This window comes from Octodon degus, unplaced genomic scaffold (assembly GCF_000260255.1).
Source record: "Octodon degus isolate 3935 unplaced genomic scaffold, OctDeg1.0 scaffold00049, whole genome shotgun sequence".
Classification (NCBI taxonomy): Eukaryota; Metazoa; Chordata; class Mammalia; order Rodentia; family Octodontidae; genus Octodon; species Octodon degus.
Window position 1 is genome coordinate 2,112,530 of NW_004524625.1, and position 12,845 is coordinate 2,125,374.

At 43.1% G+C, this 12,845-nt stretch overlaps 1 protein-coding gene across 1 annotated transcript in view; it reads right to left on the bottom strand.

Moving 5' to 3' along the window:
* Positions 1-3,631, bottom strand: part of Spcs2 (signal peptidase complex subunit 2) — a 17,383-nt gene extending 13,752 nt beyond the window's left edge. The window contains exon 1 of the mRNA XM_004632517.2: positions 3,514-3,631. Coding sequence (XP_004632574.1) covers positions 3,514-3,627 — 114 coding nt within the window. The 5' untranslated portion in view covers positions 3,628-3,631. The remainder of the gene's footprint in view (positions 1-3,513) is intronic.
* Positions 3,632-12,845: the final 9,214 nt, after the last annotated feature.

Here is a 12,845-nt window from a genome sequence, read left to right on the forward strand (position 1 = left end):
TTTGCTCTCTGTGAAAGCCTGAGAGAATGTTTTTTCTTTCCATGTGACTCTCCCCAGGCACACTATACTGATGTGGCATTTTCTCTCCTAACCTCAATGCTGTAAGTACTTCCTCTGTGTTAATCACTACAGAGAAACCTTCATGGGAAATGAGATACAAGTATGCACAGCAATATGAAATAGTATAGTGACAGTCTAAGTGAAGTAAGTAAGTTCTACAGGAATTCAAAATATGAACAGTTCACTGGAAGACTGAAACACTTCAAACAAAACAAAGCCACTTGAACAGCTCTTCAATTATGTTTTCTCTTCTGTCCCTCTTAAATATTCCAACTGCTTTCTTTTTTTTTTTCCAACTGCTTTCTTTTCACCAATATCTGACGCTGTTTGAATTTTCATCTTGTCACTCCATTTTTATACAGTTCTTTAAAAAAATGCTCTGAATATTACACAATCTAACCTTTGCTGTAAGGCTATCCTGTAGATGAGGGTCCACAGTTCTGATTATGGTAAGGAAATGCAACAAGTTCAGTAACTTAAGTTATCCAAGGCCATGTGGCTTTTTTAACTTCTTACACTAGAGTTCAAACTTATTTTTCATGAAATTCTACACACTGTTATGGCATACAGCCTCATTAGAAAGCTTTTAAGTTCTACCTCTTCAACTTACTTTAACAGTTTTCCTGTATTTTTCATCACCTCGAAGATCTTGAATATTTCCAATTCCTACTTTGAGCAATCTAAAACCTCCTCAATCTGTCACTACAGTTCCTTAAAGAACCTTTCAGTTAATTCACTACCTGAGAAACCTCAGGCACTACTACATTCTGTGTACCTTTGCTCAAGGAGATTTTCTTACCTAATATGCTTTCTCTATCTCCTCAAAACAAGGTCTAACATCTATTCTCAGATATGAGCCCTCCCCTGGTTAGTCCCTTTATCAGTCAGATCTCAAGAGTCTCTCTCTTTTTCTCTCTGCCCCTCCCTCCCTTCCTCCCCCCCTTCTATAAAAAGCAGCCATTTGAATATACCATATACTTTCTTAAATATAGTTAATACATGGGTTTTTTTAATGTAGCCTCCTCAACCACTATGCATTTGTATAGAACACTACTGAGTAAAAAGATTGTTAATGTATATTATGTTACTTAATTCTACAAAAAAAAACCTATAATCAAGAAAGGTAAACTCACACTGTCTGCAAGTACAGATAATTCAAAGTCAAAAGTCTTACAATCCCCAAATCTAGGTTATTCTAGTAACATAATGATGTCATATATAATAGCCTTCTATATGCACAGATTGAACATTCTCAGATTAACCAATCATGGACTGAAATACATATTTAGAAAAAAAACTTCATCTATCCTAAACATGTAAGGACTTACTTTCTCTTGTCATTATTTCCTAAAGAATTGTATTAGTTGGGGCAGGCGACATAGCTCAGTGGACTAAAGCACCCGCTTAGGCAAGCTTAAGCAAGCGCAGAGACCATGGTTTGAACTCAGCACCTCATGCCACCCCCGCCCCCAGGTAGGCTAACTCAGCCACAGAGTCCAGGTATAGTGGCACACACCTGTAAACCCAGCACTGGGAAGGCTGAAAACAGGAGGATCATTATTGAGTCTGAGCTGCAGTGAGACCCTGTAACAACCAAATACATTAAAAAAAAAAAAAAAAATTCTATCAGTCACCTTTCCCATTGCTGGGACAAACTACCTGACACCTACAACTTGAAGGACATGAGGTTTATGTGGCTCACTGTTCCCGGGGATTCAGTCCATAGCAGACTGGATCCAAGACAGGAACATCATGGCAGAACAGCACAGCTGAGAACATGGTGAAGCAAAGTTGCTCAGTTTGTAGCAGACAGGAAACTGTAGGGGAACAAGGCCAGAGAGGAAAAAGCCAGGGACCAGATATATAATCCAAAGTCACACCTCTATGGCCCACCTAGATGCATTAGAAAGTATGCTTTATTAATTCAGAGAATCTCATCCCAATCAAGTTGACAGTTAACCTGAGCTGTCACAAGAACACTGCAGAACATGTAGAGAGTACTTAATTATACTAGTTATTAAAAATAATGTACAGTACAGGTGACTTCAAGTATACTACAGCATGTGCATATATTATATACAAATATTACATCCATTTAGATAAGGGATTTGAGCTTCTGTGGTTATCAAAATCTGTAGGGGTTGCTTCGGAAAGTGACCATCACGGATACCAAGGGATATTGTATTCTGTAATATCTGATTGAGAAGAGAGTCCATGCTTAATGTTTGGTGACCTGCACAAAAGGCAGAAGAAGAATGATCAGGAGGAAGGAATGAGCACAGACTGTGAAGTCTTTACCTAGCAAAAAAGGCATGATTTGTTTGGGGGGAAAAAAAATCCTTCCCAATGTTCTTTCTCACATCTTGAAGCATTTTACCATCTCAACCTCTAAAACATGTTCCTGTCTTTTAAGGGTCAAAAGTGTGAGAACCACATAATTCAAAACCTATGACTTTCAAAAAAGATAAGCAAAAAGGCCTGGATCTGAACGCCCCAATACTATCACACCTTCCTTTCTTAAGCACCTACCCTGTATGGAGCACAGAGAAATCTGAAAGCTTTACAGTTAAACATGTTTATGTCAAAAAACCCATGCTTAATACTTATCAATATGCAAGGCCCTACAATGAGAAAACTGAGGTACCTTAAGATTTAATCCATTGTGATGAGTAAACAAAGGGGAAGCATGCATTCTTCAAGGTCACAGAGCTAGAGGGGAATAGTGGCACCCTACTTTTCATACAACTGTTTCTTCCAAGATGCTGTGCAGAGCAAAATATGCCAGCCTAGAAGCAGAGTTGCCCCCTCCCATCCTTGTTGCTAAGACTAGTTTTTAAAAAATTGATGGTCAGAATGGGGAAGGGGCAAGTGAAACCAGTCAGTAGTACACTTAGTGGCAAACAAAGGAAAATAAAAAAGGGAGAGGGCAAAGAAGGCAAGAGAGAAAAAGAATCTTAAGGCTTTTTATCAGCTCAGCAAAGCATGTCAATACTTAAATCATTATGTATCATTGATAAAACGGCCGAGAAACTTAAATAAGAGAAAAGACAAGGAGCACTGTGGAATCTGTAGCGGCGTGCGAAGGTAACTATGGTAGGAGTTTGGGGATAGGGACTTCGTATGGATTCTTTAGTTATTTGGGTTTCAGGCCTCTCCGTTAGTGAAACAGGCACTTTCCACAGTGATACCCAGCACCACAAGGTAAAAGTATTGGTCACGCTGAAACGTGAAAGTAAGCAAATTATACCAAGAAGCTATGGCAGCCACCGCGTCAAGGACCAGGGACACTTCTAAGCAGGAAAGACGCAAAGAGAAGAGTAGGGTCTGAAGTGGACCGACGGCGGAGTACAAGAACACTCAGGTGAGCTCCACAGGGCTTCCCTCAGGAGGCCTCAGGAAAGAAGGAAGATGGGTTCACCGCGTGCCTGGCACCTCCAGGAACCGACTCCTCACCTTATCCAACAAGCCACTGCGGCTGCTGCCTGTCCCGCCACTAGAGCCACCGCCAGCCCCACTACCTCCTCCACCACCGCCGCCTCTCCCGCCCAGCGCCGCCGCCGCCGCCATCTTGCCAGCCGCCGTGTCTCCCTCCCCTCCGACTTGTCTGAAGCCTATTGGTTGTCGCTACGGACGTGACGCGAAGCGCGATGCCTATCGGAACCCGTGGACCGGACGCGGTGACCCCTGGTTAGCGGAAGTGGCCGCGGGGCTTGCCGGGACTTGTAGTTAGACGCTCCTACGGGCCTGTTGCCGTGTACAGGGCCAGTCAAAGCGTCCGGGTTACTAAGGAGTGGGTGGGAACTACAGTGGCAAATACCATCGTGGAGCGGCTCCGAGATCCCCGCGAGGTTCGCAGGCGCGCATCCTGCCTGACCGGCAAGTCGCCTCCGAGGACTCCTCGGAGGCGGAAACGACGCCGGAGGCAGGTGCGACTGGAAACTTAGTTTGCGTGAGTTAAGTTTCCTCCGCCCCAGATGTGGAGTCTGCAAAAGGGCTGGGAAGAGCCCCGTCGTTCGTCCTCCTGTAGCCCGTTGGGTTAGGGCAGTTGCCCGGTTATTTTTTCAAGAGACTTTCTGCGTTGTTAGTCACGTTTCGTGTGGAACTCAAATGTACTGAGCGTCTGTTTTGCCAATCAGTGCCCTGCGTGTATTTACATCCGTCTTTCTCTTAGTTCCAGAGCAAGATGAAGCTACTGAGCAACTTAGTTGGCCAGAGCCAGAGAATCTGGCTGAATCCAGGCTTTGTCTTGTTTGGCTTCAAAAGCCATTATATTTCCCTTTGGCACTCTGCTTTTAGAATTTAAAATGTAATAGCATTCTATACATTAACTTATTATATTAATTTTTCTCCACAGATATTTATTGAGCACCAATATTACCTGACCGTACTAAAAGTTACAGGTGGAACACAACAGACCCATCACTGTTCTAAAGATCTAGAGTGTTCCAATAGTAATAAACTCCATTACAGTACATTTTTAATCTATATATTCATTAAGTGTCCAAATGATGAAATCAATAATGGGTTGATTAGTATGTAGTGGGCCTGTACCAGTCACTCAAGACATTCTCTGAAAAAACAGACAAAATCTTTCTTGGCAAAGCTAACTTCATCGTGAAAACATGGTTGCTAAAGAATACAGAATTCTACTCCTTGACTCCTGTGAGGCAGTTGCTGGCCACTTCAGTCAGATGTTCCTGTAGCTTTTTGCTTTTCAGTCTTTACAGCTTCTCATGTTTTAAGACCCAGCTCCTTGTCACTTGCCCTGTGAAACCTTTCTGGCCTTTGCTTCTTCCTTCTTCACAGACAATATGAAGTTCTCCTTGAACACTGTCTCAGTTATTTTGTTGTTGTTGTTGGGACAAAATATTTAACACTCAAAATTAAGGATGGAAAGGTTTATTTAGCTGACAGTTAATGGAAGCTTTAGTCTATATTTAGCTGGCTCTAAGGCAAAGTGACACATGGCAGAGGGCAGCTGTTTATGGCAGCAGAAAACAGCAAAGAGCAAAGGGAGGTGTGGGCAGTTGTAGCAGCTAGCAAGCCCCTCCCCCACATGGTATTTAGGCTGTCTGCCCCAGGGCAGATGTAGTACCCACACCAATAATCACAGCGTTAATCATGAATTAATCACAACCTCTAGAAGCCGCCCCATAACTGCATGAGACTTTGAGGGGCCAACTACAACAAAACATAACGAGAAATTTGTTCATAGCTTGCTATACTACTCATTAAAATTTCTTTGGTAGGCCAGACCCTTGATGAGGTGCCTGTCTCTGTTACTTTTCTCTTGTTGTTGGGATAAAATACTTGACATCTAGAATTAAGGAAGGAAAAGCTTATTTAGCTCACAGTTTGTGGAGGTTTCAGTCCGTACTCAGCTGGCTACATGGCAGGGTGGCATATAGCAGAGGGCAGCAGTTCATGGTGAGAAAAAACAGCAGAACAGCAAGAGCAAACAGGGAGGAGCAGCGGAGAGCAGAGCAGAGTGCAAGCCTCTCTCCCTTTCCTATATTGTATTCAGGCTATCTGCCCCGGGGTGAGTGTAATACACCCATAATCCCAGCATTGGATCGTGAATCAATCAAACTCTAGAAGCCGCTCCATGACTGCATGAGGTTTTGGGGGGAGAAACTAGACACAAACCATAACAAGGGCACTAAGAAATGGAGTGCCTCCATTAAAAAATGGAGCTGATCTGGTGACAGAGGAGGAGAGTCAAACTGAGCAAAAAGAAGGGCAGAAGTTTAGTAAATCAGAGAAGTAGAACAAGCACATGTGTGCAGGTGCAAATGAAGGATAATGCTGTGCGCATTACATAAGCGAGAAAAAATATGTGTTTTAGGGTAGGCTGTGCTGTAGTTGCCCTGACATTAGCCTTCAAGAGGCTGCTGAAGTTAACCAGGAAGGTGGCCTCAAGTCTGAAACTTGGACTTTTCTCCGCTACCATAAAATTCATATTTCTCTTGGGGTTACTCTAGAGTTCAGTCCCTTCCTGGCCCTTCAGATGTAGATCCATGCCTTCTCACCAGATATTCTTTATAGGAATTGGACTTTCTATGATTATTTAAGTCCAGTTCTTGTATGCTTGAATTTGGTTTGTCCTTTGTGTTATATGCGTAGCAAATATATTTTCCCATCCCAAGTCTTATCTTCGCTGGGGAAATAGCTCAGCAGTATAAGTGCCTGCCTGCCTGCCTGCCTGCCTGCCTAAGTCTTATTTTCAGTGTGTTTTTGTGACTTTTATCTTGCAGAAATTTATTTAAGTAATCATATTAATAATCCCTTGTATTCTGATTTGTGCATTTCATATCACAATCCAGGCATACTCCATTGTCATAAGACTGTTCTCCTGTATCCCTTCCCATCCATGTCTATTTCTGTGATAATTTTTGTCCTGTCAAATCTTTGTTTTCTATTTTATTTTATTTTATTTGCAGTACCGAGGATTGAACTCAGGACCCTGTGCTTGCCAGGCAAGCGCTTATTCTACTGAGCTATCTCCCGGCCCTGTATCTGTTTATATTCAGCTATTTATTTTATCTTCAGAAGTAGTTTTTCCTGAGACCTCCCAATTTTGGAGCAGAAAGCTCACAACAGCATACAATTTATCAGAAAATTCAGTAACTCTGAGTGGCAGACTAAGAAGGATTAAAATATCTATTTTGCAGGTCAAAAAACAGGTCAAGAAACAAAAGAAAAAGGAAGCCAAGAGGCCATTCTCAAAGTCAAAGATCAAGTATGTACTATGTAGACCAGAAACTGGTTCTAATATTTTATAAGTTACTGAAGCCCTTTCCAACAGTCATCTCTTAACATGTCCCATCTGACTAAGCACTTATTCATTTCTTCATTCACCTAGTGAATAGGTGTGGTTGTCACTAGAGATTTTGTGAAAGACAGATGGACTAAACCTGAATCTGTTCCCAACCATCTACCTACCCATTAACCTTCCCAGCATATGTTTAGTAATCTCTGGGTTCTATGAAAGTGATAGATTAAGAAGGATTATAGTGGTACTTCTTATTATGCTGGTAAATGTAGGCCTCATGGCAAGTAGAAAGTTAGTGAGGGGAGAAGCAATTATAAAAGAATGAGAAGTACTATACTAGGAGAAGTGTGGGGTGTCAGGAATACGTGAGCTCAAGAATACATGAGCCTCAATCCTTGGCAGGAGAGTTTAAGAATCAGAAGATTTATAGTGCCCTAAATTGGGCCAAAGGAGATACCAGCATTCATTCTACAGATATTTATGGAACCTGTTATATGCCAGCTGCCATATTAGAGAGAAAGTGTTGAATACTATCGATACTGTCCCTTCCCTTGGGAGCTTTGAGTCTAAATAGAAATAGCAGATATACCTACACTCTTGGGTCCCAGCAGTGGTTTTATATCTCTCATTTGTCTCACATGTCTTTTTCTTTTTTATTTTTATACACTTTTATGGAACATACTTTTTTTTTTACTGCTTTGTATGAGCTTGATCTTAGAAGAGTGGAAAAGGGACAATGAATTGAACATGTTGAACATGTTTCCAAATTTGGAGGTTTATAGTCCCTTGAAGAAGTCTCTCTGTCTGTCTCTCTCTCTATCATTTTTTCTGTTTTGTCTGTGTTTCTGACTTTCTTTCTTTCTTTCTTTCTTTCTTTCTTTCTTTCTTTCTTTCTTTCTTTCTTTCTTTCTGTATTTGGTTGTTACAGGGTCTCACTGCACAGCTCATACTCCTAGTGATCCTCCTGTTTTCAGCCTCCCCAGCACTGGGATTACAGACATGCGCCACCGTGCCCAGAGGATCACACCATGGTCCCTGCACTGCCCTAAGCTTGCCTAAGCAGGCATTTTAGTTTGCTGAGCTATCTTTCCAGACCCTAAGGAGACTTTCATGATTTTAGTAATCTTATATGATAGAAAGCAGTCAGGCTATAAAAGAGAAACTGAAGAGATCATTTCAGGGCTTAGTAGAAGCACAATTATTTCCCTTTAGAATGTTTACTTGAAGGCCAGGCGTGATGGTGTAAGCCATAGTCCTAGCCACTCTGGAGGTGGAGACAGGAAGATTGCTAGTCTGAAGCCAGATACTGATAATTGAGAAAGACACTGTCTCAAAAAAGAAAAGAAAGACAGTGTCTCAAGATAAAAAGGGCTAGAGATATAACTCTGCAATAGCAGAATACTTACCTAGTATGTGGAAGTGTTATATTACCTAATGTGTTCAATCCCCAGTATCAGGGGGAGTAGGGGAAGCTCAGCGAAGGCTTTACAGAAAGGGTGGTGTCTCAGCCATGCCCAGAAAGATGCTTTTCTTTTCTATGTACTTGAGCCATTACTTTATTTAACTCGTACTGTAGTTCTCTGAGGAGTGGAATTTTTGTCCTCTTTTCTAATATGGGTGAATCTGGCAACATTGGCTTACATGTCTGTATGGCAGTGATTGGCAAGGCTGAAGAGTAGCTGCCTCTGTAGGCCCTTGTACACTCATGCACAAGCACACACTCCCCCTTCACTGCTGTTTCTCTTATATTCAGCTCTTTTCACTCGTGACCTGCCCAACTCATGTAACCATGCACGTCTGCATTTTATGGCTAAATTGTAGGTTTTTGTCAGGTTTGACAGCAGACTGCATTAAGAGAGTTGTATTTTTTTTTCTTAGTAATTTCTGTAACAACAGAATCATTGAAGAGCAGTGCCAAACAAAATTGTGAGTAGGAGCATTCGCTCCTTTGAAGAATTATGCTTGTGTCTGGCTCTCTGAAGAAAATAGTAATTTGATGAAGGAAAGCCTGACTCAGGCCCTAACTAGTTAGAGCCATGTTCTCTCCCCAACTTTTGTGTGTGTGTAAGTGCACACACAGATGCACAGCAGATAGGAGGTGGAAGGTGATTTCTTTGGTATGGTTATTCTTTAGTGGTAGGGAAGACTCACTTAGGATAATTGAGTCTCTTCTCTTTCCATCTGGGGGAGCCTGCCCTCATCCCCCCCCCCATCACAGGCACCTGACCTAGGCTTAGGTGCTCCTCCTGCCTTCTCAGGGATGGCTCTCGGGCTGCCCATTTTTCTCCTGAGCTCTTTTCTGTCCTGCCTTGCCTTCATCTCAATTTTCAGCTATAGCCCAGGCTTTTCTGTCCTGTTCATAATTGGCATAATTAAAAATAATCAATATAAGCTATGCATCTAGCAGCTGCTATTCTAAATCCTTTCACAAGCATTTGCTCATTTGATCATCGAAATAGCCCTATGAATTGGATGCACTTGCTGTCCACGGAGGAAGATGCTAAAGCAGAGAGAAGTTAAGTGACCTGTGCAGGGTCACGCAAGCCCATGCAGTGTGACTCTGCACTCCACCTCTGTAATGACAGAGTCCACCAGGCCTGGGACTAAGGTGGAGATGCGTGCTGTCACTGCATTTTCCCCACTCCTAGAGACAGCAAGCACCCCCTTAGATACTCCCTAGGCACCCCACTTACCTCCCGAGTCCTGCTCTCCACCCTCTCTGGACTTTGGTTTCTTCCCACTTGTTTCTCCCCTCCCTTTCACAGTCCTAGAAAAACTTCCTTCCATGCACCATTTGCACTTGCTCATCTTGTGTTCTCTTTCTCATGCAGTTGAAATCAGCTCTATACCTCCCCAGAAACTGGCCTCCTACTTCCTCCTGGTCTGTTTTGTTCTTCGCCTCTCGTGCCTTTTCAGCAACTCTGGTCCTCTTCTCATCCTTTTGGTTTACCTAACAGCCCCTGCCCATCCTCCACCCCTAGGTTGTCTTCTCTAGAATTCCTTTCAGAATCCTCCAGAGGCTGTTGCTCCTTCTCCTCCTTTGTTCATGTCTTAATGCTCCTACTTTATACTTCCAGTAGTTTAGTTGTTCCTGTTTATTTTGCTTTTCCTTTCTCCCTTCCCTTTCTTTTATTTATTTTTTTCACTTGGACTTTCCCAGCTCACCCCTGGAACGCTAGTGCCCCCTACCTGCAGTTCTGGTTGGCTGTCTCTTCCTTCTCTCTCTCTCTCTCTTTTTTTTTTTTTTTTTTTTTTCCCCATCAGGCCTCTTTTCACAAGCACACCTTGGGTCATGGCTCTGCTAGTCCAGAAGTTGTTCCTGGCTCTTGGTCACCTACAGGATGAAGCCTGAACTTCTACCCTGATAGCAAATGCCCTAGAGTAGGTGACATCCTTCCTGCCTAGCCTACTGTCTAAGATTCCAGACACATCCTACCCCTGCTGAGTAGTGGTTTCTTTACTGCTCACAACATATTCTTAATGCTGGTGCCCTTTCTGTTTGGAATATTTATCCTTCTCTATCAGCAAACTCAATTCTTTCTTCAAATCATGTTTATCCAATCCAAACCTCATTATTGACACATCACCTTCCCTAAATGTGAGCCTCACTTCCTCTGAAATCTGTTAAAACTAAGGATACTTGTAGTGAGCACTGCCCACATACTGGGCACTGCCTTCCTAACTTGATCTTCACACCCTGCCACTAAGGTAGAATTGTTAGCCCCTATCTACAAGTGAGAAAAGGCTCAAGAAGGGTAGAGTAACTTGCTCAGTCACACACACTACAAGGAAAGATAAACGTGGACTCAAACCAGATCTGAGCCTAAACATAATGCTTTTCCTCCTAGAATCCATTGTGATAGGATTTACCTGAGCTGTAAAAACCAGGGCTTTGTTTCCTCTCCATCTAAATGACCAGCCTTGCCCCCCACCCCCACCCCCAGGATGCATGCAGGTAATAGTGGCCCATAGGCTATGAGCTGTGTTGGGGTGAGTGCTCTGAAGCACTTTCTTGCTCTTCTGACTCCCCACTATTCTTGCTGACCCAGGGAGATGGCCTCCTCAGGAGTCTACAAGCTGGACGATGGGAAGCCTTACCTGAGCAACTGCTTTCCACCCAAAAATCTACTTCGGATGCCGGAAGAAGGTCAGGTGACTTGACACACTGCTTCCTTTTCTTCACACCAGCTCCTGCTTTACATTGCTTCTCATATCCGTGTCTCCCCTCCAGCCCCATCACTGCTGTGGCTTCCCGCACTGCCCCATCCTGTGCCTCCTCTCTGTCTTGCAGCGGCCTCAGTGAGCCTTCTGCAGTGCTTGTCTATCTGAATTACTCTTCTCTCATTGCTGGGACAAATACCTGACACTGAAAGAAGGAAAGGTTTATTTAGCTCACAGTTACTGGAGGTTTCAGTCCATACTCGGCTGGCTCCAAGGCAGAGCGGCTCATGGCAGAAAGCAACCATTCATGGTGGCAGCAAAGAGCAGAGAGCAAAGGGAGAAGCAGCAGCAATAGGGGCTGCAGAGAGCAAGTCTGTCTCTCTGTCTTTCTTATGTTACATTCAGGCTATCCACTCCAGGCTGGGTGTGGCACTCACACCCATAATCCCAGCAGTACTCAGACCCATAATCCCAGCCTTGGATCATGAATTAATCACAAATTATAGAACTGCGCCTCATTGACTGCATGTGCTTTGGGGGATAACATAACAATGTGTAAAGGAGCTCTTCTATGCACTGGCTTCTCATTGCTGACTCCTTTTGCTGCATTCCGTCATTCACAGTTTAACCTGCTTGTGTTCTGTGCTTCAGCCCCTTCCCTAGTCCCTGCACCACAATGCTATCTTTTTTAATTTTTAAAGAATTATTATTTTTTATTTATTTATGTACTTATTTATTTGGTACAGGGTCTCGCTATGCAGCTGGGACTTGTAGTGATCTTCCCGTCTCAGCCTCCCAAGCACTGGGATTACAGGTGTGCTCCACCATGCCCAGTTCCCATGGCCAGCGTTGTGCATCTGGGGTTCCAGGTCTGGCAGGGCACGTGGTGCCAGGGATGGAACCCGGATCCTTGTGTTTGCCAGGCAGGTGCTTAGACCTCCAGGCTATCTGCACAGCCCAATGTGCTGTCTTTTTTTATACGTAGCTTTTGATTTACCCTAAATGTTCCAGTATTCATTTGTTAGCCAGACTCCCCATCCGTGAAGCCCCACCTCTTCCGGCAAGCCATCTGACTCCTACCTCATTCTTTCTCCTGCGTAGCTCTCTGCCTGTGTCTCCTGCTAGTTGAGTAGTCATGTTCTGCAGAGCTCCTAAACAAAGCGCTTTACACCTGAGTCTGCTAAGTAGTTTTTCAAATGCTTTTCTAATCCCTGGAGCAGAGTCTCCTCCTGAGTAGAGACAATAGATGCAACATTGTCTGGAACTCTGGATTGGACTGTTGCTTTGAAAGGGCAGAACAAGAGAGTACTTATTTACTCTAGATGCTGTGACATATTGGTCACTCGGTATTTTAGTCCCCCTGTCCTTGAACAGGATACATTCCAAGATGCCTAGTGCATGCCTGAAACTGTAAATGGTCCAGACCTTATCTGTATTAAATTTCTCTGCCCATACATATTCATGATAAATTTTAATGCATAGAGATTAACATGTATATAGTTAGAACTATTTGATTTAGATAATAAAATAGAACAGTTATGACAATATAACACAAAATTATTTAAAGCTTATGAACTCTTTACTTCTGAAATTTTCTATTTAGTATTTTCATACCATAGTTGATTGCCAGTAACTAAAACCACAGAAAGCAAAACCTCAGATAAGGTGAGACTGCTGTTCATAGGATATTGGAAGAAACTTTCCCTCCACTCTCTCTTTCCTACCTCTACAGAGTGATCTTACTTTTCACATGAGGACCTTCCCTAACCACGTACTTGTTTAAAATCCTCCAGTGGAGCTGTCAATAAGAACTCATTTCTTTCTCTCTGTCTCTGTCTCTGTCTCTGTCTCT